This window comes from Mustela erminea, chromosome 3 (genome assembly GCF_009829155.1).
Source record: "Mustela erminea isolate mMusErm1 chromosome 3, mMusErm1.Pri, whole genome shotgun sequence".
NCBI lineage: Eukaryota > Metazoa > Chordata > Mammalia > Carnivora > Mustelidae > Mustela > Mustela erminea.
Window position 1 is genome coordinate 93,817,681 of NC_045616.1, and position 25,497 is coordinate 93,843,177.

The 25,497-nt window shown below is 41.7% G+C and overlaps 1 protein-coding gene across 7 annotated transcripts in view; it reads right to left on the bottom strand.

Moving 5' to 3' along the window:
* Nucleotides 1-21,222: 21,222 nt before the first annotated feature.
* RAD50 (RAD50 double strand break repair protein) overlaps nucleotides 21,223-25,497 on the bottom strand; it is a 230,906-nt gene continuing 226,631 nt past the window's right edge. For 6 of the 7 annotated variants that reach the window (XM_032336771.1, XM_032336768.1, XM_032336765.1 and 3 more), the window contains 2 exons: nucleotides 22,945-23,078; nucleotides 21,223-21,568 (listed from right to left, as the gene is read on the bottom strand). In XM_032336771.1, coding sequence (XP_032192662.1) covers nucleotides 21,382-21,568; nucleotides 22,945-23,078 — 321 coding nt within the window. In that variant the 3' untranslated portion in view covers nucleotides 21,223-21,381. The remainder of the gene's footprint in view (nucleotides 21,569-22,944; nucleotides 23,079-25,497) is intronic. The other variant, XR_004284081.1, reaches the window with a different exon arrangement.

A 25,497-nucleotide genomic window follows, 5' to 3' on the forward strand; every position in this document is an offset into this window, starting at 1 on the left:
TGGGGGCATCTCTCCGTCAACATGGGCTCTAGCTCTCTGTAGCTGCTCTGGATTCCCTTCTCTTAGTTTGGCCAGACCATCCGCCTGCGGTCAGTCTGCTTCCCACCGTTCAGAATGCTGTTGCTCCTGTCTTTTTCTCCTATTTTTGTGGAATTAAACCTTTTAAAAATTAGGTTCCTGTCATTTTACCAGACCATCAGGCTGGAAATTACATGTCCGTTCATGTAATTTGAACTGACTTGACTTGAAATATATGCTTTCAGCGTGGAGAATTTGCTGAAGGGACAAACACTGAGAAGCAAACACTAATCTTTGCACCCCGGCACTGATGACCCCTTAGTATGTAGTCATAGGCCTTTCTAAATACACATTCATATTTTGTGACAAACATAGGATAATACATGATGTAATTTCACCACCTTTTTTCACTTAAAATATCTGAAGAGCATTTTCCTTGTCAGTATTCTCCCCTTTAAAAAATTACACAAAAATGTTTTGTGGGAAGCACAGATATGCAAGGAAAGGAAAATACCCGATAATACCAGCACCCAGAAATAATTATCACTGTAATGGTAAGTACTTTCTCCCTGAGCTGAAAGTGCAACCTTGGGGTGGCTCAGACAGTTAAGCGTCTGCTTTCAGCTGAGGTCGTGATCCCAGGGTTGTGAGATCGAGCCCTGTGTCGGGCTCTGTGCTGGGTCGTTAAGAGTCTCACCCTCCCTCTGTCCTTACCCTCTCAATAAAAAGGAGAGACAAGTGTTGGCAAGAATGTGGAGAAAAGGAAATCTTTGTGCACTGTTGGTGGACATGTAAACTGGTGCTGCCGATATGTAAACAGTATGGACGTTCCTTAAAGAATTAAAAAGAGAGCTACCATACAATTCAGCAATTCTACTACAGGGCATTTATCTGAAGAAAATTAAAATACTAACTCAAAAAATATGTGTACCCCAATGTTCACTGCAGCATTATTAATAATAGCAAAACCTGGAAGCAACCTAAACATCCACTGATGGATGAACTTTTAAAAAAGATTTTACTTTTTAGAGAGAGAGAGGAAAAGCAGGGTTAGCTGCAGGCAGAGGGAGAAGCAGGCTCTCCGTTGAGCAGGGACCCCAATGAGGGACCCGATCCCAGGGCCCCAGGATCATGATCTGAGCCAAAGGCAGATGCTTAACTCACTGAGCCACCCAGGTGTCCTGATAGATGAGTTTTTAAAAAACATATCATACATGCACCAGCACACATACACACATGATGGAATATTATATTATTCAACCATAAGTAAGTAGGGAATCTTGCCATTTGAGACAAGATGAATAGACCGAGGTCATTAAGCTAAATGAAATGTCAGAGAATGACAAATATTACATGATCTCACTTAAATGTGGAATCTAAAAAATAAAAGCAAAAACCAAAACTGAGGTCAGATTCCAGAGGTGGGGGTTGGATGAGTGGTAAAAGGGGTGAAGGTGACCAACATCTTTACAAGTGAAATTTTTGCTTTTAAGTATTCAGCCTCCTATGGGAGACATATTTTATTTTATTTTATTTTTTTAAAGATTTTATTTATTTATTTGACAGAGAGAAATCACAAGTAGATGGAGAGGCAGGCAGAGAGAGAGAGAGAGAGAGGGAAGCAGGCTCCCTGACGAGCAGAGAGCCCGATGCGGGACTCGATCCCAGGACCCTGAGATCATGACCTGAGCCGAAGGCAGCGGCTTAACCCACTGAGCCACCCAGGCGCCCCGGGAGACATATTTTAAACAAATAATTACAGATACTTTACACAACAATTATAAGTTCATTCATTCATTAAGTAAATGTTTATTGTGTGTTTACTATGTATATGCCAGGCACTAAACAAAACAACACAGTCCTCACCTTAGAGATAGATTCTAATATGTGGAGACAGATACATAGATACTATGTCATGTAGTGACGAGTGCAATGGAAATGAAAAAAGGCAGGGGACAGGAAGAAAGGATACTTTATGCTATTCTATATGGGATGGTGAGGTAAATCCCCCCGAGCTTGGAGCAGAGACCTAAAGGAATGAAGGTTGTGACCGTGCAGATAGCCGGAGGAAGAGGTTTCCACACTAAGGAAGAGCAAGTTCCGAGTGCCTGCGGCCGGAGAGTGCCCACTGTGTTGCGGATTCGGATTTGCAGGAAAGCTGGTGGAGCTGGAAGGCCTTAGCGGGGAGCAGGGTGAGAGACTGTCAGAGAGGTGGGTAGGACCAGAGCTTATGAGCCTCGCAAGCCCTTGTGAGGACAGGGGCTTTCAGATAGGAAAACTAGAGGGCCAAGGAGGTTTTGAGCAGAGGAGTTACATGACTTGATTTGTACTTTTTCTTTTTCAGAAGAATTTTTTAGTTTGAACTAGTTTTAGATGTATAGAAAAGTCGCAAACATAATACACGTTGAGAATGTCCTTATTCCCCCATAGCCAGCCTCCTCTAATGATAAGATCTTACCCACACATAGAGCAATTACCAAAGACAGAAAAGTTGATGTCGGCTTATTATTAGTAGTATTATTTTAAAGATTTTATTTGAGAGAGAGAGAGAAGAGAGAGAGACCATGTGTGCAAGCAGGGGAAGGATCCGAGGGAGAAGCAGTTTCTCTGCTGAGCAGTTAGTCCAGTGCAGGGACTCCATCTCAGGACCCAGGATCATGACCTGAGCTGAAGGCAGATGCTTAACTGACTGAGCCACCCAGGTGCCCCTGGTTTATTATTATTAAGTAAATTTCAGACCTAATTTATGACTTCCACATTGTTTTCACTAATGTCCCTTTCCTCTTCCAGGATCTAACCCAGGATCCTTCATTGCTTTTCGTCATTAGTTCGCTTTGGTCTCCCCCATTTCCTCAACCTTGTGTTTCATCACCTGACACTTGTCCACAATAGTGACCAGTTATGCTGTCACATAATTTGCAGGATTTTTCAGGACGCTGTCACAGTTTCCTCAGTTGTAACCTTCCTCAGTTTTCTCATAGCTGGAGTTACACATTTTTGGTGAGAATCTCATGGGAATGACATTGCGTCCTTTTCTCAGTGCACCTCGTGGGGTTCATGATGCCAACATGTCTTACTAGGGTGATGTCAGCTCTGACCACTTGAATAAATTGGTTTCTACCAGTTTTCAACCCTGTAGAGTTACTGTCTTTCCTTTTTATTTCATAGATGGGCTGAGGAGGCAGTTTGAGAATATATAATTTCTGTGTCTCCCCAAATGTGTACCCCCTCATACTTGCACCCGTCAGTGGCTCTTGCCTGGAAGAGTTTTTACTGTGGTGTTTGCCTGATGGTGACTTTTCAATATCCTTCTTTTCTTCCACATTCATAATTTGTAATTCTACTATAGACAAAAGTTGCCTTTGTCCCTCTTTAATTTATCTACTTAAGTAATTGTTTATATCAGTATGACCTCGTGACCCCAGTTCTTTCAGATTTAGAGCCTGAAGTGGAATTGTCAGATCTTGTGGTGACTCCCTTTTGAATTCCTTGAGGAATTGCCACAGCAGCTCTATCATCTTACGTTCCCACTCACAGGGCGCAAAGAATTTGGTTTTTCCACATCTTTGTCAATATACTTTCTGGGTGTTTTGTTTTTTTTTTTTAAGATTTTATTTATTTATTTGACAGAGAGACAACGAGAGAGGGAAAACAAGCAAGGGGAGTAGGAGAGGGAGAAGCAGGCTCCTGCAGGGAGCCCCGATGTGGGACCCGATTCCAGGACCCTGGGATCTTGGCCCAAGCCAAAGGCAGACGCTCAACAACTGAGCCACCCAGGCACCCCTTTCTGGGATGTTTTTTGCAAGCCATCCTAATGTGAGGTGGTACCTCATTGTGGTTTTGCTTTGTGTTTTCCTAAAGATTACTGATACTGAATATCTTTTCATTTGCTTTTTGGACATTAGTGTATTGTATGGGTTTTATGGCAGCACCCTTCTCTTGGTATTGCTTTCTGTCTTAGTTGGTTTGGACTACTGTTAAAAGAAGTACTAGAGACTGATATTTTTAATATCAGCAAGTGGCTTACACAAGTTTGTTTCTGGAGGGAGGGAAGTCCATGATGAAGGCACTGATAGATTTGGTGTGTGGTGAGGGCCAGTTTCCTGGTTCATAGATGGCTGTCTTCTTGCTGTGTCCTTACATGATGGAAGGAGTAACAGAAGCATTCTGGGGTCTCTTTTATAAGGGCACGAATCCCATTCAGGAGGGCTCCATCCTCATGACCTAATTATCTCCCAGAGGCCCTGTGTCAAAATACCATCCAATTGGTGATTAGATTTCAACACATGAACTTTGGGGGACACATTCAGTCTGTAGTAGGAAGGTTAGGTTATTGATTTGAGATATTATTTTCTTTCTTTCTTTCTTTCTTTTTTTTTTTTAGAAAGTCACCAATTTCCCTTATTCTCCCATTTCTAGTCATAGGGTAGGATACTTTTATGGCCTGGAATTTTCTCTAGGATATTTTTGGTACTGGTGTCTTCTCTGTTTTTTGTTTTTTTTTTTAAGATTTTTATTTATTTATTGAGAGAGAGGCAGTGAGAGAGAGCATGAGTGATGAGAATGTCAGAGGGAGAAGCAGACTCCCCGTGGAGCTGGGAGCCCGATGCGGGACTCGATCCCGGGACTCCGTGATCATTACCTGAGCCAAAGGCAGTCGTCCAAACAACTGAGCCACCCAGGCGTCCCTTCTTTTTTTTCTTTTTAAATGTAGGCATTTATAGCTATGCATTTTCCTCTAAGCATTGCTTCCACTGCATTCCATAAGTTTTGGGTGTTGTATTTTCATTTTCATTCATCTCAAAATCTCTTATTTCCATTGTAATTTCTTTTCTGACCCATTATTTACTTAGAAGTTTTTAAAAAAAATTTCTACATGTATGTGACTTTTCCAAATGTCTGTCTGTTGTTGATTTCTAATATCACTCCATTGTTAGAGAACATACTTTTTATTATTTCAGTCTTTTAAAATTTACCGAGGCTTGTTTTATGGTTTAACAAGTGGTCTACGTTGGGTAATGTTCCATGTTCACTTGAGAAGAATGTGGAATGTTCTAGAAATATCTATTAGTTTTAGTTGGTTTAGAGTGTTCTTCAAGTCTTTTATTTCCTTGCTGATCTTCTATTATATCCATTATGAAAAGTGGGGTATTGAAGTTTCTAACTATTACTGTCAAAATGGTCCTTTTTTTCCCTTTTCATTCTGTTAGTTTTTGCATCATATATTTGACATTCATATAACTGTTGTTAGCTGCATACATGTTTATAATTGTTATGTCTTCCTGATGGATTGAACTTCTTATCATTATAGAATGCCATTCTCTATCTTTGGTAATAATTTTTTTTTATATTCTTTTTTTTTTAAGATTTTATTTATTTATTTGACAGAGAGAAATCACAAGTAGATGGAGAGGCAGGCAGAGAGAGAGAGAGGGAAGCAGGCTCCCTGCCGAGCAGAGAGCCCGATGCGGGATTCGATCCCAGGACCCTGAGATCATGACCTGAGCCGAAGGCAGCGGCTTAACCCACTGAGCCACCCAGGCGCCCTATCTTTGGTAATAATTTTTATCTTAAAATCTATTTTGTCTGATATATTACAATCATTCCAGATCTTTGGGGTCCTATTTGCAAAGTATTTTATTTTCAACCTGTTTGTGTCTTTGAATCTAAAGTGTGTCTGATGAATCACTGACCTCTACCTCTGAATCCATTAATACATTATATGTTAATTAATTGAATTTAAATAAAAAATAAAGTGTATCTATTGATTTGAGATATTGTATTGATAATGATAGTGTATAGTTGGGTTAGGCCTTTTTAAAAATTAATTCTTCTAACTTAATTCAGAAAACTTCTGTTTTCTGATTGGAATGTTCAATCCATTTACATTTACTGTAATTATAGATAGTATGGGATATACATCTGCCATTTTTCTATTCGATTTCTGTCAGTCTCATGCATTTCTGTTTTTCTTAGTACTCCATTATCACTTTCTTTTGTCTTAGGCATTGTGTTAAATGTTTTCTAGTACACCATTTTAATTACTTTATTTCTTTTGCTATATATTTTTTGGGGGGTTATTTTCATACTTGTTCTCCTGAGGGTTATAAATTGCCATATTAACTTAGATGAATATCAACCTAATTTATATTTCAAAAGCTCCTTTATAGTTCTGCCCTTTCCCCTTTATATTATTATTATCACATAAATTACATCTTAAATTATAAGCCCATCGATACATTGTTTAAATTATTATTTTATAAGACAATTATCTTTTTTAAAATTGACATTCGAAACAAATAATGTATTATTTGTTTCAGGGGTAGAGGTCTGTGATTCATCAGTCTTACACAATTCACAGTGTGCACCATAGTGCATACCCTCCCCAATGTCCATCACCCAGCCACTCCACACCTCCCTACCAACTCCAGAAATCCTGTTTGTTTCCTGAGATTAAGAGTCTCTTATGGTTTGTCTCCATCTCAGATTCCATCTTGTTTCATTTTTTCCCTCCCTTCCCCTATGATCCTCTATCATCTCAAATTCCTCATATCAGTGAGATCATATGAGAGTTGTCTTTCTCTGAGTTATTCTCCTCAGCATAATACACTCTAGTTCCAGCCACATCGTTACAAACGGCAAGATTTCCTTTTTGATGGCTGTATAACATTCCTGTGTGTGTGTGTGTGTGTATACCACATCTTCTTCAGCAATTCATCTGTCTATGGGCATCTAGGCTCTTTCCATTGTTTGGCTATTCTGGACATTTCTGCTGTGAACATTGGGGTGCAGGTGCCCCTTGGGATCACTACATTTGTATCTTTGGGGTAAATACCCAGTAGGCAATTGCTGGGTCATAGGGCAGCTCAATTTTCAACGTTCTGAGGAACCTCTATACTGTTTTCAGAGTGGTTGCATTAGCTTGCATTCCCACCAACATTGTAGGAGGGTTTCCCTTTCTCCACATCCTCACCAACACCTGTCATTTCCTGACTTGTTAATTTTAGCCATTCTGGTTGGTGTGAGGTGGCATCTCATTGAGGTTTTGATTTCTATTTCCCTGATGCCGAGTGATATTGAGTACTTTTTCATGTGTCTGTTGGCCATTTGGATGTCTTCTTTGGAGAAGTGTCTGTTCATGTCTTCTGCCCATTACTTGATTGGATTATTTGTTCTTTGGGTATTGAGTTTGATAAGTTCTTTATTGATTTTGGATACTAGCCCTTTACCTGATATGTCATTTGCAAGTAATCTTCTCCTGTTCTGTTGGTTGTCTTTTTGTTTTGTTAACTATTTCCTTTGCTGTACAAAAGCCTTTTATCTTGATGATGTCCCAAATAGTTCATTTTTGGTCTCGGTTCCCTTGCCTTTGGTGATGTGTCTAGGAAGAAGTTGCAGCAGCTGAGGTCGAAGAGGTTGCTGCCTCTGTTCTCCTCAAGGATTTTGATGGATTCCTGTCTCACATTTAAGTCTTTTATCCATTTTGAGTCTACTTTTGTGTGTGATGCAAGGAAATGGTCCAGTTTCATTCTTTTGCATGTGGTTGTCCAATTTTCCCAACACCATTTGTTGAAGAGACTGTCTTTTTTCCATTGGACATTGTTCCTGCCTTGTTGAAGATTAGTTGACCATACGTTGAGGGTCCATTTGGGGGCTCTCTATTCAATTCCATTGATCTATGTGTCTGTTTTTGTGCCAGTACTGTACTGTCTTGATGATTACAGCTTTGTAATACAGCTTGGAGTCTGGAATTGTGATGCCACCAGCTTTGGTTTTCTCTTTTTGTTGTCTGATTGCTGAGGCTACAACTTCTAGCACTATGTTGAACACCTGTGATGATAGTGGACACCCCTGCTGTGTTCCTGACCTTAGCGGAAAAGCTCTCAGTTTTTTTCCATTGAGAATGATATTCACTGTAGATTTTTCATAGATGGCTTTTATGATATTGAGGTATGTACCCTCTATCCCTACGCTGTGAAGAGGTTTTTTGTTGTTTGTTTGTTTTTTAAGATTTTATTTATTTGACAGAGAAAGATCACAAGTAGGCAGAGAGGCAGGCAGAGAGAGAGAGAGGAGGAAGCAGGCTCTCTGCCAAGCAAAGAGTCCGACGCGGGCCTCGATCCCAGGACCCTGAGATCATGACCCATGCTGAAGGCAGTGGCTCAACCCACTGAGCCACCCAGGCGCCCATTTTTTTTTTTTTTTTGAAGACTTTTTTATGACAGATAGTGAGAGAGGGACCACAAGCACGGGGAGCTGGAGAGGGAGAAGCAGGCTCCCTGCTCAGCAGGGAGCCCATAAGGGGCTCAATCCCAGGACCCTGGGATCATGACCTGAGCCGAAGACAGATGCTTAGCTGACTGAGCCACCTGCGCCCCCACTGTGAAGAGTTTTGATGAAGAATGGATGTTGTACTTTGCCAAATGACTTTTCTGCATTATTGAGAGGATCATATGGTTCTTGTTCTTTCTTTTATTAATGTATTGTATCACATTGATTTGCAGATGTTGAACCAACCTTGCATCTCAGGAATATAGTATTCTTGGCTGCATATTTTTCTCATTTATTGCTCTGACTATATCATGCCAGTCCTTTCTGGCCTGCTAAGGTCTCTGTGGATAGGTCTGCTGTCAATCTAATATTCTACTTTTGTAGGTTACAAAAACCTACAAAAGTATTAGTAAAAAGTAAATTAGTAAAAAATTAGTAAAATTAGTAATTAGTAAAAAAAATTAGTAAAAAAAAAAGTAAATTAGTAAAAAGTACAATCTAATATTTCTACTTTTGTAGGTTGTCCTAAGCTGCTTTCAGGATTTTCTTTGCCTCTGAGACTTGTAATTTTTACTATTAGATGATGGGGGTATTGACCTGTTTTTATTGATTTTGAGGGGGTTTCTTTGTGCATCCTGGATTTTGATGTCTGTTTCCTTCTCCCAGATTAGGGAAGTTCTCTGGTTTAATTTGTCTGATATACTTCCTGCCTCTCTCTTTCTGCTCCTTTTGGGATCCTAATTATTCTAATATTGTTTTGTCTTGTGGTATCACTTGTTTCTCAAATTCTCCCCTTGTGATCCACTAGTTGTTTATGTCTCTTTTTCTAAGCTTCTTTATTCTCCATCATTTGGTCTTCTATATCACTAATTCTCTCTTCTGCCTCATTTATCCCAGCAGTAACAGCCTCCATGTTTGATTGCACTTTATTAATAGTTTTTTTAAAATTTCAACTTGATTAGATTTTAGTTCTTTTATTTCTGCAGAGAGGGATTTTATTTCTCCAGAAAGGGATTCTCTAGTATCTTCTATGATTTTTTCAAGTCCAGCTATATAATATATATAACATCTTTATAATCATCATTCTGAACTCTAGTTCCAACACCTTACTAATGCCTGTATTGATTATGTCCCTGGCATTCAGTACTGCCTCTTGTTCTTTTTTTTGAGGAGAATTTTTCCATTTTGTCATTTTGTCCAGTGAATAGATGAATGGGAGAACAAAATGCTAAAAGGGTAACAACAACCCTAGAAAAATACACACTAAGCAAATCAGAGGAGACCTAAAACTGGGTGGGGGGGAGAAAGGGAAAAAAAAAAAAAGAGAGATTAAAAGAGTATGACCATGCTGGTGAATAAAACAGAGCCACACCCTAGATTTTGGGTGTATTTTGGTCTGTTAGAAGAAACTGCCTCCTAAAATTTTAAAGAAAGAAAAAAATATATATGGGTGAATATGATGAAGTGATGGAATATAACTGTAAAGATGAAAATTAAAAAGTATTTAAAAAAGGAACTGATAAGAAGTTTGTTGAAAAAAGAGAAAACAAAAGTTAAAAAAAATGGGGAGGTGGAGAATGTGATCAGGCGAGAGACTAAAAGCCATAACACTAGATTTGGGGTATATTTTGGTTTATTAGACTGTATCCCAAAATTTAAAGGAATGAAAAACTTATATATGTACCATGAAGGGATATAATATGACTACAAAAATGAAAATTAAAAAAGATTTTTAAAAAGGAATTGATGGGGCGCCTGGGTGGCTCAGTGGGTTAAAGCCTCTGCCTTTGGCTCGGGTCATGATCTCAGGGTCGCGGGATGGAGCCCCGCATCGGGCTCTCTGCTTGGCGGGGAGCCTGCTTCTCTCTCTCTTTCTCTCTCTCTGCCTGCCTCTCTGCCTGCTTGTGATCTCTCTCTCTCTGTGTCAAATAAATAAAATTTTTAAAAAAAGGAATTGATAAGATTTTGGTTGAAAAGGAAAGAAGAAAAATTTTTTAAAAAAGGAAAACTTAAAAAAAATTTTAAAAATTAACTCTGAAAGACTACAGAATCATGGAGAAAAAGCATGAATTCTATATTCTGTTTTCCCCTACCACTGGAGTTTTGCAGTTCTCATTGATTGGTGAACTTGGTCTTGGCTGGGTTTCTTGCTAATTTTCTGGGGGAGGGGCCTGTTGCAGTGATTCTCAAACTGTCTTTGCCTGAGGCGGAATTGCACGCCCTTGCCAGGGTCCAGGCTAAGTAATCCGCTCCGTTTGCCCTGGGAGCTTTTATTCCCTAAACGCTTCCCATAGAGTTCTGGAGGATGGGAATGAAAATGGCGGCCTCCCAATCTGCAGCCCGGTAGGAGCTGAGAGCTGGGGTCCCGCCCCTCAATGCACCCTCAGAGAAAAGCAGTCAGTCCCTCCTGTCTCCCTGGTCTCTGGCTGCTCTCCGAGCTCGTCCGGCCTGTGACTGACTGTCCCTCCGATCTCGGTTTAAGGTAAGCCTGAGCTGGGAGCCCTCTCCTTGGCTCCGTCTTTGCAGCTGGCTGCCCTGCTCCAATACCTGGAAGCTCTGCCACACTCAGGCACCCCCAGTCTTTCTGTGACCCTGAGGGTCCTGAAACCACACTGTCCTGGCAAGGGTTCCACCTACTGCTTAGCCACTGGAGCAACATCCCTCTGTGGAGCAGACTTCTAAAAGTTCCAACCCTGTGCTTTGGTGCTCTCTTACTTCCCGGGAGCTGGCCCCTCCCCCTGCGTTCTGTCTTTCCATATAGTGCCTCAGATTCCCTTCTCTGCACATCCTGCCTTCCAGAAAGTGGTCGCTTTTCCATTCATAGAGTTGCTGCTATTCTTCCATCTCCTATGGAGCTCCTAGGTGTTCAGAATGGTTTGAAAACTATTGGTTTAATGGTCTGAAAACTGTTTAGTTGAATTCCTGGGATCAGGGGGAATTTAGGTCTCCTTCTCCTCTCCCATCTTGCTCCTCTGTGAACTCTAATGCAGTTATCTTTTATTTATTAATTTTTTTAAAGATTTTATTTATTCATTTGACAGGCAGAGATCACAAGTAGGCAGAGAGGCTGGCAGAGAGAGAGAAAGGAGGAAGCAGGCTCCCCACTGAGCAGAAAGCCCAACGCAGGGCTCCATCCCAGGACACTGGAATCATGACCTGAGCTGAAGGCAGAGGCTTTCACCCACTGAGCCACCCAGGTGCCCCATGCAATTATCTTTTAAATCAGATAGGAAAACAGACCAAAATACATTTAAACTTTTATATTACCTATATGTTTACCTTTACTGGAGATACTTATTTCTTCATGTGGATTTAAGTTTTGTTTCCTTTCATTTCAACCTAAAAGATTCTTTTAGTGTCACAGGACATGTCTACTTGATACAGATTATTTGTTCTTGTTGATCTGGGAATGTCTTAGTTTCTCTTGTTTTTGAAGAATAGTTTTATTGGATATTGAATTCTTGGTGCAGTCTTTTAACTTTTAATTAATAACTTTTAGTTAACTTCCAGTTAATAATTACTTTTAGTTTATTATCCGACTGCTCTGGCCTCCACTGTTCTTAAGGAGAAATCAGCTATTCATTTCATTGAGGCTATTTTGCTCCTTTCTCTTGCCACTTTCAATATTTTCTGTCTTTGATTTTTGACACTTTGTGCAAATCTCTTTGAGCTAGCTTTCTTTCTTTCCTTCCTTCTTTCAGGAGAGGGATAGCGGGGGGCACAGAGGGAGGGGGAAGGAGACAGTCTCAAGCAGACTCCCTGCCCAGTTTGGAGTCCAATATGGAGCTCAGTCTCACAACCCTAAGGTCACAACCTGAGCCGAAATCAGGAGCCATTTAACTGAGCCACCCAGTTGACTTTTTTGGAGTTTTTAAAAAATTGAGATATATAATTGACATATATGTATTTAGTTTCAGGTATATGACATAATCATTCACATTTGCATATATCACAAAAGGATCACCACAGTTAGTCTAGTTAACATCATTCACTGTAAATAGTTAAAAATTTTTTTCTTGGGGTGCCTGGGTGGCTCAGTGGGTTGGGCCTCTGCCTTTGACTTGGGTCATGATCTTGGGGTCCTGGGATCCGGCCCTGCATTGGGCTCTCTGCTCGGCAGGGAGCCTGCTTCCCCCTCTCTCTCTGCCTACTTCTCTGCCTCCTTGTAAGCTCTCTGTCAAATAAATACAGTATTCAAAAAAGAATTTTTTTTTCTTGTGATGAGAAATTTTAAGATCTATTCTCTTAGCATCTTTCACATATGAAACATAGTATTATTAACTATAGTTACCATATTATACTTTATAGCCCCATGACTTATGTATTTTACAACTGGAGATTTCTTTTTTTAAAGATCTTATTTTACTTTATTATTTTTAAAATTTAATTTATATAAAAAAAGTAGGCTTCATGCCCAGTGGGACCCCAGCATAGGGCTTGAACTCACAACCCTGAGATCAGGAGTCAGACATCTGAGGTGCCTTGGTGGGTGAGACTCCTGATTTCAGTTGGTAAGTTTTGAGTTCAAGTTCCCAGGACCCCAGGATCATGACCCAGCGCAAAGGTTAACCAGGGATCCATCCTCGTGTATATCCAGGCAGCCCTCTGTGAATCCCTTTAAATACTTTTTAAGATATAATTGATTTTACTCCTTTTGCCTTTTACCCTTCATACTGTCCTTTATAGGGGTGCCTTTCTAGCTCATTCAGTCAAGTGTATGACTCTTGATCTCAGGGTTGTGTGTTCAGACCCTATGTTGGGCATGGAGCCTACTTAAAGAATAAAATAAGGGGCGCCTGGGTGGCTCAGTGGGTTAAGCCGCTGCCTTCGGCTCAGGTCATGATCTCAGGGTCCTGGGATCGAGTCCCGCATCAGGCTCTCTGCTCAGCAGGGAGCCTGCTTCCCTCTCTCTCTCTCTCTGCCTGCCTCTCAGTGTACTTGTGATTTCTGTCAAATAAATAAATAAAATCTTTAAAAAAAAAGAATAAAATAAAATACTATTTATAAGTGACTGTTTCACTACCTTTACTGTACATTTGCTTTTATTCATGAAATGTTTCCTTTCCTAGTTTTCTTCTAATTATGGCCTTTCTTTTCCACTTATAGGAGCCTCCCTAACATTTCTCATAAGGCCACTTTAGCAATAATAAATTCCTTTAACTTTTATTTGGGAAACACTTTCTCTTTCAATTCCAATTGATAACATTGTAAGGTACAGTATTTTTAATTGTGGGTTTTTTTCCCCCTAGTACCTTGAATATATCATGCCACTCCTAGCCTTCAAAGTATCTGGTGAAAAATCAGCTGATAGCCTTGTGGTGTTTCCCTTGTACACTACCAGTTGCTTCTCTCTTACTGATTTATCTATTTATCTTTGAGATTTTAATGATCATATGTCATGTGCACCTCTGTGGGTTCATTTTGTTTGGAAGTCTCTGCTTACTGAACCTTGATGTCTGTTTCCTTCCCCAGGTTAGGGAAGTTTTCAGATGCTTTTTCTTCAAATAAGTTTTCTGCCCCTTTCTCTCTCCTCTTTCTGGAACCCCTACAATGCAAATTTTTGTTCACTGGATGTTCTCCAAGAGATCCCTTAAGCTATCCTCTCAAAACCTTTTTTTTCCTTTTTGCTGTTCACCTTGACTGCATTCCATAACCCTGTCTTCCAGATTGCTGATTCATTCTTCTGCATCCTTTAATATACTGCTGATTTTCTCTAGTGTAATTTTCATTTTGGTTATTATATTCTTCAACCCTTTTTTTCCCCTCTTTGTTGAAGTTCTCACTAAGTTCATTTACTACTTACTGCAGTCTGGTGAGCTTCTTTAATGACCATTACTTTTAACTCTTTATCAGGTAGATTATTTCCCTGCTGAGCAGGGAGCCTGATGCGAGGCTTGATCCCAGGACTCTGAGATCATGACCTGAGCTGAAGGCAGACGCTTAACTGACTAAGCCACCCAGGTGCCCCCTGAAGTGGGTTTAAGTTGGGGGTTTTCCCTGGGATCTACATGCAGAGGGTTCCTTGACAGGATAGCTGAAGTTGATGTGGGTACAAGCCAGGGTGTCCTACCTGGGTGGCTGGAGCTGTGGTGGGTGGAGGCTGGATGGTCATCCACACGGGTTGCCATAGGAGGTCATCAGTAGCCAAAGCAGTGTGGGCTTGGAGTGTTTCTGGGTGCCCTGCAGCTGTGTCACCTTGGCATGATGGCTGGAACTATAGTGAGTGTTCACCAGGGGTGTCCTGGTGTGTGCCACACTGGGGCCTTCTTGGTGGGATCGTTTGAGCTGGTGTGGGGTAAAGGTTCAGGGCTCACTGAGGAAGGAGACTGGGAATGGTGCCCAGAGCCTGCTCCCACCCACCTTCTCAAGGTGGAAGGGGGACGTAAACCTTGGTGCTCGCCAGGCTCTCTGAGCCAGACAGAGTTCCAGCAACTCCCCTACTATCTGGCAGAGTTCTGGACCTCGATCTTTTATATTCTAGTTGCTCTTTTAAGCCAAGTTGCTCATTTTTCGTTTTGTTTTGTTTTTGTTTTCTTTTCTGTACCCAGGCAGCTGAATCTGCTTCTGGTCTCTCAGTACTGTCCCTCCCCCTACTACTCACAGGGTCAGGGTTAAGTTTCGTTTCAGTACCGTGTGTACATGTCTTGCCATTCTCTATGTGATCTCCCTGTTGTTGTGCAGAAGTGGTTCATTCAGCCCTCAGTTCTTCAGGAGGAATGGTTCTATAAGTACGTATGAACTTGGAGTGTCCGTGAAGGATGTGAGTTCGGGGTCTTCCTACTATCATCATCATGTAGGACCTGGAGCCTCCTTTCCTTGACTAATTTTGTAAATCTGTATTCTTTGTTATGTGTGGTCACTGAATTCTCATCTTAGTGATCATTAATGATTGGACAGAGATTTCATTTAATGTCTTGAACTAAGTTTCCAAGCATTTGTTGAAGGGCTGTGTCTGGGTACGTGTTTGTGTGAGGGAGATAATTTGTTCTGTCACATCCTCAGTGCTTCCACAGGCAATTGGCAGCTATGCCTTCGCCTTCACTGATTGCATGAGTAGTTTCAAGGTCAGAGCTTAGGGTCTTTTCAGGGCCTTCCTGAGTATGCACAAAAATGTGACACACACATGAACATCTAGATTCCCAGGAATATGTGGTAGCTTGTCAAAGCCACCACAGACATCTCCTCCTCTAATTTTTTCTTTCAGGTTTCTTGGTTACCTTGTTGTTGGCTCCAGTTAGTAATGCTGTCTCAGGCATCTGCAGTTTTAGCCAAGGACCACTGATTGCCTACAGCAGTTAGGGCAGTTCGCAGAGTGAGCTTGAATCAGGTCAAATAAAGACCAGTCCCGAGGATGGAGATTTTCAGTTAGCTGCCAGACAGGTCAAATAGGGGCGGTTCTCTGCAGCTAAAGATTTTGGGGAGCTCTAGTCCATTCTGGCCTTTCCAGTCACTGCAGGTTTTCAGAGGTTCTGTAGCTATTGGGCTTCTGGTTTTCAAAGCTACCACAGAAACAGGGAGTGGGGCAAAGCCACTGGCTTTTCTGAGATTGTTTTCCTGGAATAAACACTCCTTGGCTTATTGCAAGCCTTTCATTAATTTCCAAAGTTCTGAAGAAGTTTACCAGCTTTTGCCATTGTTCTCATTGCCTTTATGGAAGACTGATTTTTGTCAGTCTTGACTATTCCCTACCTACTCCCTCACCTCCTTATTTCCTTACTTTATTCCCTAAAGGAAGTAGACACTCTTTATATACTAAAGCTGTAAATTTACAATGACAATTTGGACTCAGTCCAATACTTCAGGGTTCTTTGTAGAGTCTTTTCCCTTCCCTGATACAGATGTAATTCTCTAACAGTGAGAAACTTGGTCCTTATTATCTATAATATACATGTGTGTTTGATTTTCGTGTATAAAGTGGTTTCAGAATTACTAACCCACACCCCTGTGAGAAACACATCGAGATGGTTTACTCTTACGAAGATGACTGACAGCTGTGTTGAGAACAGAGGGCCGGGGGCAGGACCCACCAGTCAGAGTAGTTAGGTATCTCCTCACATTATTCAGGTTTGAGATGGTGGTGACTTGGGCCAGAACAGTGGCAGTTGAGAAGGTAGGACATGGTCAGATTCTGGATACATTCTTTTTTTTTTTTTAATTTTATTTATTTATTTGACAGAGAGATCACAAGTAGGCAGAGAGGCAGGCAGAGAAAGAAGGGGAAGCAGGCTCCCTGCTGAGCAGAGAGCCAGATGCGAGGCTCGATCCCAGGACCCTGAGATCATCACCTGAGCCGAAGGCAGTGGCTTAACCCACTGAGACACCCAGGCACCCCTCTGGATACATTCTGAAAGTTGAACCCAGGGTATTAAACTGAGGCACTAGATTTGGGACATTAGATAAACAAAATCTGAAGGATGACGCCAAGTTTTTGCTTGAGCAATTGAAAGAGTGGAGTTGCCATTAACCAAAAGCCTATGGGAGGTGCAGGTTCTGGGGGAAAGATTGATTATGGTCATTTTAAGTTTCAGATGTCTGTTAGATATTCAAGTGCAACTAGATGTCCAGTAGGCAGCTGATTCTGAGTCAGGAGTTTAGACAAGATCTGGAGTGGAGACACATCTGAGGAGTCAGCATCTAGGGGCCTGGGGAAAGTGCTGTCAGTGCCCTGCTTCTATCAAAAGAACTTCCGGTGTATTCCTGCCCACTTTTGTCTGTTGCTGTTAACTGTATCTTTGTCAAAGGCTTTTCTTAGTATTTGTTTTTACTTTTTAAGTGTGAAAGGCAGCTCTGTGGAAGGTGCACATGGCATGTCAGTAGGCTGACCTGTCCCGCAATGGCCCTTAGTGACCCTTGGGAGGTGGCATGTAATACCACAGCCCTCCTGCCCCTGTGGGAAAGCGCTGAGGCATGTATTTACCACTTTTCCCTTTAGACTACAGTTGCCAACTGTGGTAACTGGCTTAAGAACACACTCTATGTTGGCTGTTTGCTCTTTACAAAATTCCCCTAGTCTCCTGTTTCCTTTCACTGGAATCATTTCAGGTTCTACTCTGAGGAGAACCCTAAGATAATTTTAAAGCTGAGTGGATGATATCTCCAAACAAGTGAGTGCAGAGAAGCCAAGAGGAGCAGACTGAGCACCAGAGGGCTGCCCCATCAGTAGGCCAGGGAAACTGCATGTGTAGGGAGAAACGGCTTCTCTTTCAGCAGCGTTGGGGGTTGGCAGGAGTCCGAGGACAGAACCTGGGCAAGAAAGTTGAGTGTCTGTGCGAGACAGTGATAGAGTGATGGGCCACGGAGTCTAAGCTGTAGAAGGGGAGAAAAGATATGATGGAGGCGAGGACCTGAAACCTTGCGGGACTCAAAGAATTACTAGGGTTGGAGTCCCCTAGAGTGAACTGTGAATGTATCAGGCGCTTTTTGGAGAGCAAGGTGCTTAATAGTGAGATTATGGAGAGCTGCATTTTTTGTTACTGAAAGGACTGGACTCTGGAGTAACACTATGGAGTGTCTTGGGGCACCTGGGTGGCTCAGTGTGTTAAGCTGCTGCCTTCGGCTCAGGTCATGATCTCAGGGTCCTGGGATCGAGTCCCGCATCAGGCTCTCTGCTCAGCAGGGAGTCTGCTTCCCCCTCTCTCTCTGCCTGCTTGTGATCTATCTCTGTCAAATAAATAAATAAAATCTTAAAAAAAAAGACTATGGAGTGTCTTTTCAGTGCAGGAAGGGAGCAGAGAGGCCAGGGTTATGTTATATTATTATTTGAATGCTGAAATCACTGTGATTATGAAATTAGACCTGGGGAATGACTGCAAACAGAGGGCTAAATTTGTCAGTGAATAAGGGGTTGAGCAGGCTGGGCACAAAAGAACAGAAACAGGAAAGAGTAAACTAAAGACAGGTTTTTCTTTAACAGTCACCTGGTACTTATGTGCAGTCTATAGTCTTTTCATCCTTATTAATAATCCTCCAGTATTAACAATCCTCATTAACAATCCTCCAGCTGTTTTACCTACTTGAAAGATATGGAAATGGACGTAAAAGATATGGAAATGGAATAAATGACTTGCCCAGGGTCTCAGAGCCAGGGAGTGGTGGTGCTTGGGTTTAGCTTATGACTTTGCCTCCTATTCTTCATCTCCACACTGTGATGCCTATTCATCCCTCATGTGAAGCAGGGGTGTTGAATGAAGAGTGATCTAGAAGCAGAAATGAACAGAAAGGCACCTACCCCACTTTCATGGCACAGGTACAAGGGGAATGGGAAGGGAGCCACTCTCAGAAGGGCTGTAAGAGAAGCTCCATCTGGGAATGGGAAATCTTTCAATTTGCAAATAACTATTTCATTGCCTGCATTTATCTTGTATTGCCCTTATTGTCATTCCAGGTTGTAATGACTAGCACTTTCAGAAACCTGTTGATAGAAGATCTCATGTCTTTTATCTAATGGGAAATGCTTCCTCTTTTGCTATTAAGATGACTTTAATTTTGATTTGATGACAAATAATGTTAAGAAAATATTTTGGGGGTGCCTGGTTGTCTCAGTCGGTTAAACCTCAGACTCTTTGATTTCTGCTCAGGTGAGGGTTGTGAGAGCAAGCCTCCATCAGGCTCTGTGCTTGTAGGCGTTTGCTTGAGATTCTCTCCTTCTCCCTCTGCCCCTCCGCTCACTTGCTCTCTAATAAAATCTTAAAAGTCTTTAAAAATTTTTAGTTTTGCTAAAGTTAGGAGATACTGAATTTTATTTAAAAAAATGTGGTATCAGAATTTTTTCCTCTTTGGCTTTATTATGGTGATGATTTATGAACAGATTTATCACATTTTGAAATATTCTTGAATTCCTGAGCTATTGGTTATTGTGTATGTTTAATGTATGGCTGGAATTGAAGTGCTTCTAGTTAATTTACAAATTCTTGGATCTTTGCTCTGAGACTGGTACCTTTGTGGATACCATGCTAGTTTGGTAAATAGAGTAATTTTTGTTTTTCAAAGCAAATTAGGATGGCCGAACCTTGTAAGTCTGTGGACAGGAAGTAGATGGTTGGGAGTGGTGGCTGTGCTGCTTGGCCCTTTGATCCAAGGATTGGGTGAGAATCTGGACCAGGCTTTCTCAACCAGGGTTCTTCATGTGAATAACAGAATACAGAAAATGATTCAAGTAACTCTTTTTTAAGTTCTCTCACAGATAGTATGTAACTATATTTGCCCTTGAACAATGAACCCCAGGAGCTAGAGGCACCAACCCCTCAGTGCAGTCAAAAACCCATGTATAGCTTTTGACTACCCCCAAACTTAACTATTAATACTGTACTGCTGACTGAGGCCCAACTGATGATATCAGCAGTTGATAAAACACATATTCTCTATATTATACATTTACATACTGTTTTGTTAGCATGAAGTTAAGATAGAGAAAAAAAATACTAAGAAAATCATAATGAAGAGGAAATACATTTACAATATTGTACTTCACTGGGGGAAAAAACCCCAGTATATGTAGGGTTCAAACCTATGTTGTGCAAGGATCAACTGAGATCACCTTAGATGCACAGAAACTGATTATACAATGGATACAGTATGAATTTCCTACTGCTGCTGCTTAGCCCACACTAAGCAGCTTAAAATGCCATAAACCAATTCTCTCACATGATTTGGGAGATCAGAACCCCTAAATCAGGGCTCTTCCTTTTTGGAGGCTCTGAGGGGAGAGCATTCCTTTTTCAGCCTCTCCTGGTTGCCTGTAGTGCATGGCACATAGCCCTTCCTCCTCTTTCCAAGCACAGCTCTGTGGCCTCAGTTAGCATGCCACCTTCTCTGGCAACACACATGCTCTGCCTGAATGAGGCTAGTCACCATTACATTTCGGGCCCACCAGGACAATCCTGACTCAAGCTCCTTACCTTTAATCAAATCTGCCAAGTCCCCTTTGCCACACGAGGGAACATTCACAAGCTCTAGGGATGAGGACTTCACTGAGGGCCTCAGGGCTTGATTCTTTGCACACCCTGGTTGAGAAGGCCTGTCTGTACTGCTTGCTCAGGAGAGTTACAGGTGGCACAAAATGTTGTGCCACATGACTGAGATTCAGAAAGATAACACTCCATGGTCTAATTCAGCAGTGTGTGACTTGGTAGCATTGTGCGTGTCATGCTTGGGAAAAGCTTCCCATTGTCAGCTGGCAATTCCAGGAAAAAGGTGTGACTGAATTTTTGTTAGAAATGACATCTGTAATGAGAATGAGTCCTACTCTTCCAGGTCTGGTTGGACCCCACTAGGAGGAGGCTAGGATCTGGTGAGTCTTGTTTGCTCTCTACACTGTAATGCACACGGGATGAACAATCAGCATTGTTCATGAACCGGAGATGATACACAGGACAGATGTAGAGAGGAACAGACTTCTTCATGATGGCAGATCATGCCCCAAGCCAAGGGAGGCCTGATCTGGATCAGAGCTTTCCAAAGGTAGATGTGCACAGTGGAGAACTTCATCTGTCTAGACCAAGCCCCAAGTTTGGATGGCTCCCTGACAGGAGCATGTGGGGAGGGAAGACGGTACAAACTGAGTTACATGATTATTTAAGGGTCCTTGAAACTCTAATGCACCCATGTGATTACTTTGAATTTTACTTGGGGAAACCAACAGCCAGTGAGGGAGGTCACTTCCTGGATTTATAAAATTAAGAGCAGACTGAAATACTAAAACCTCTTCATTTCTGGTCATCTTCAGATATGAAGGCTCAGTTGTAATTCACATTATCCAGACAGTGAGAATCTACTTCTCCAAAGTCCACTGAAAAGTGGAAGCCGAGTGAATTAAACTCAGGTACCGGGAAGCAGGGGAGCAGAATCCAACTGTGTTGCTACTGACCCCTCCCCGCCACCAAGGCATATCAGGGGCTGCCTACAGGGAGCTGAAGTCCAGGAAATCAGTCCAAATTTCATTTGAAACAATTTTAATGATGGTAGAACTTCTCATTCAAAATCCTAGATGCAAAGCTCCTCTGAGAGGACAGATTTTCCTACTGACTCAGTTGATACCAGAAATAAGCAGTTGCCTGAGGACTTGTGTTTCTAAGGCAAAAATCGTGACTATTTTTAATGAACATAAGAACCCAGGGAGCTAACACTACATTTCACGATCTCTGAGCACTGATCAATGTTCTTCTTAATCCTGTAGAATTTATCCACATATTCAGAGCGGCCTAAGAGCTCCACAAAATCTTCATCATGTGTGATGACCAGAAGCTGGAAGTTGCGCTGCTGTGAGCGACTCTTGATTATCCTGAAACAGTGTATTTAGAACATTTTATTACTGGAGAGCACAAATAATCCTTTCTTTTAGGTAAAAAGCCACTGAGAACTTTGTCAGACACATGACACAATGTGATGACCAGGGCCTCTGCCAGTCCTATAGGAATTGGGAAAGGCCTGGGCTGGACCCAGGCCTTCAAACCCTCCAGATATGAGACCCATCTCCTCTCCAGACAGCACAGGTGCCTGAAGTGATTCTTCACTTAGGTCTGACATAGGCACTGATAAGAATATATGATGTAGTTTCTTCTAGAACATCAAGTTCTTCCTACTAAAGCAGGTAGAAATGTCTTACTTAATTTTCCTTAATATCTGTGCTGTTCAACTTTAGGAGTCTGGTTTATTCCTTTGTCTGGGGTTTTTGTGACCTGTTACTAATTCTCTCTGGGAGAAAAGGAAAAAAAAAAGACCCAACTACAGGCAAGGGAAATTACATTTGCAAGCCCCACTGCCTTCTTAGGAGCTGGGTCTACTTAGAATTCTGCCACCACCAGTCACTAGATGCATCATTGGTATGACACACAGGAGGCCTGAGTGGGTGTACTGGGAACATTTTTGCTCATTACCTATATGCTGAGGTACCTAGCTATGAGACTGAAATCAGACTTTTTCTTTTAACTAATCATTTCTTTCTCCCTTGCCTGAAGCTGGATGCATGTGGCTTCCTAAAGTATTAGCCCTCATGCGCTGGCCACATAAGACTACTGAGAGATGGCTGGGAAAGGGCTCCCCTCCCTATCAGCTCTGCCAAAAAGAATGTATCTGGAGTCAGAGTACCCAAAATAGCTTCTTCAGCTGGGAGAAAGTGCCTTTCCTCTGCCAGCACAGTTTTTCAGCAATGGGTGCCTATCCCTGGAGCCTGTACCAAGGGCATGTGAATGTGGCAAAGGTGTGTATGATTTTACTTTCTAGTTTCTACTTAACCACTACTATACTTTTTGAGTAAGAGCTATCATTCTTCACAGGACTGGGGAGATGGGCCAAAATCCATTGTCAGCACCTACAAATGTTTTAGCAGGGCATGGTAAGTCCTCTACGTGACATGTGGGCACTGCTGGGTGCAGGGTGGGGGGGTGGTTTACAGAAAAACCAAACCAAACCAAACCAGGAAACCCTTCAGTTTCCCTATGAACACACTCGGGGAGATGCAGGATGTGTCTGGGACTGCTGTTCCCCACCTAGTTCTTTTTTTAAGCATCTGAAGAATTACTATCAGAGGTAAAGCTTAAGGTCTGCCACCAACCAGCTTCCCCAAGGAAGACACATCCAGACAAGGTTTTCACTATAGTTTTTAAAGTAAGACAGAGAGTTCTATCATAACCTGCCCCCAGGTTAGGAGATACTTACTCAACAAGAGCATGTGCAAGAGACTCAATGTTTTCTCGGTCAAGATTTGTTGTTGGCTCATCCAAGGCAAGGATGCCACAGTTCAAGCAGAACGTTTCAGCCAAGGCCAGGCGAATGATGAGGGAGGCTAACACCTGTAATAAAGCAGGAGAGCTGAGCTGTAGTGCACAGACCTTTTCCTCATTCACTTTTAGGAAAGTAGGCAGACCTGGCCTAATATCTTGGTCAGGGAAAGGGAGCAATGTAATGGGCTCACTGACCTTAGGTAAATCACTGCTCTTTTATCTGAGAGAGCATGGCACTGTAGCCAGATGTTTAAACCCTTCCAGAATGTGAGCCATCAGGTACTTATCTCAGCCTGTCACTGGCAGTGAAGTAAAATGCTAAAACCAATGGTGATCTCACTACCCCAAATACACACAAATCTTGTCAGCTATAATGAAACTTGAAGTCCCAGGTTTGAATCTGAAATGTATCACCCTTTATCTCTAACTAATAATTTGAGTAACAGTTTAACAATGTTAAAAATTCAAGGCCTGGATATTTTATTTTCCTGATAATAAGGTTAGTTAGGAAACATGGACACATGACATCTTCCAGAGTACCCCCCCACGTCTTATCTCTGAGTTATCTTGATATCTCTATGTTCCATGGTGTAAAAGGGGCACCGGATACTGTGCCTTACCTACACTTAAATGTTTACGTGTATAAGTTTGAGCAAGCCAACAGAGAGAGAAAGAATATTCCTGGGTCAATGTATCAGAAGTACAGAAGTATGGTTTTATGTAAGCCATCCAAGGAACTGACACTTGGAGGCACTTCTTGGTTAACAGAAACCCAATACTTAAACCCTCAGATGCGGCTGAAGCCATCTGAGGGCATAAGGGACACAGAACTAAGAGTGACAGAACAGTCTAGTAAGTATAAACCACTTCTGTGTGAGCTGTCAATACCCCATCCCCTGAACCTGTGAGCAAAAGGAGCATCAGCGTGGGACAGAACAGTTTACAGCTTCTCTCTGCTGCCCAGGGCAGGCTGGGAGACTGCAGAAGTCAGGATCATAGCTGAGGTATTTCATAGTTTTCAGTTTTTGCTTTAACAGTCCTGCGTGTATGTATTTTATTGTCAGCCCAGACAGCAGATATTAATTTAAGGCACATGCAGATTATTATCTTAATCATAGTTTGCAAAAATGACAAATTTGTGATCTATAATCAGTATTCCTACTTGGGATACTTCCCCCTTTGGGGAAGACCCTTCCTTCCTGTATTTGAACCCCACTGTGGCTGCCACCTCCACTACCATGTACTCAGAGTAGAGCCTAAATGAAGTTCCTGGCCCACCTCTACCAAACTATTAGTCTGTCTTCTTCCCCAACACCAAGGAAGCAATTACTGCTAATTTTTGTAATTTCAGAGTATCTTTGGGAAATCTACTTTGTTCAAATAATTTCCAAAGCATTCTTAACCCAAAGGGAAGGGTTTCAAACTGTTTTTTCTTATTCATAACTACTAAAAATCACCAAAGCAAGTAGGAATACTGATTATAGATCACAAATTTGTCATTTTTGCAAACTATGATTAAGATAATAATCTGCATGTGCCTTAAATTAATATCTGCTGTCTGGGCTGACAATAAAATACATACACGCAGGACTGTTAAAGCAAAAACTGAAAACTATGAAATACCTCAGATAATGTGAGCCATTTCGAGAATTTTAAGATTTTGTTAAGAAAACTGGGGGTCCAGAAGGGTTTTGAAACATAATCTGCTTCTAATCTCAAAGAAGGAAGCTCAAGAATCCAGATTGTCTTGGTTACAGACCTGTGCACAAAGGAACCCAGCCTTGTTCCCAAGGATGCAGGTCCAATTTTCCTGACTCTTTAAAGCTTTATTCCTCTTTCTGATTTGCTCTGTGCACCCTATCCAACATAGCATATTCTGCCAGAGCCACATGTGGAGCCAAGTGCCTGGCCCAGCTACTGAGTGTGTCATGAATTCTGGTCTAGCAAACCCTTCTTTTAACATTTTAAAGCAATTTCTACACCCAACATGGGGCTCAAACTCACAACCCCAAGATCAAAGGTGCATGGTCTACCAACTGAGCCAGCCAGATGTCCCTAGCAGACCTTTCTTTTAGAGGATCTACAGGCCCAAAGGCTAGGCTGAGGGAGAAGAGGGGTGGGGACTCAGTCCTGTGATGAGGCTGCTTTCTCAATGAGAGTTTTATATTTTAATGCCTCATCTGGCTCAACCTAGGATCTCGTTTGGTGATACTACAGGTCATTGTTTCTAACATCCTTCCCCACCTCTGATCACTCGAAATCAGGACACACTCTTGCAATTACGGTTCCATTTTTTTTCTTTCTTGGTGGCACATAAATAGTGTTATGTCTTACAACTGATGATATAATAACTTTGTTCCATAAGGAGTTTTATGAAACAAGGGTTGTTAGCTGCTTGTTCTACATAAGGCCTATCACATGAGAATGTTTCAGACCCTTCTCCTAAAAGACCACCTAATGGTGCAGGAAATGCTGGTTAGAACTAGAA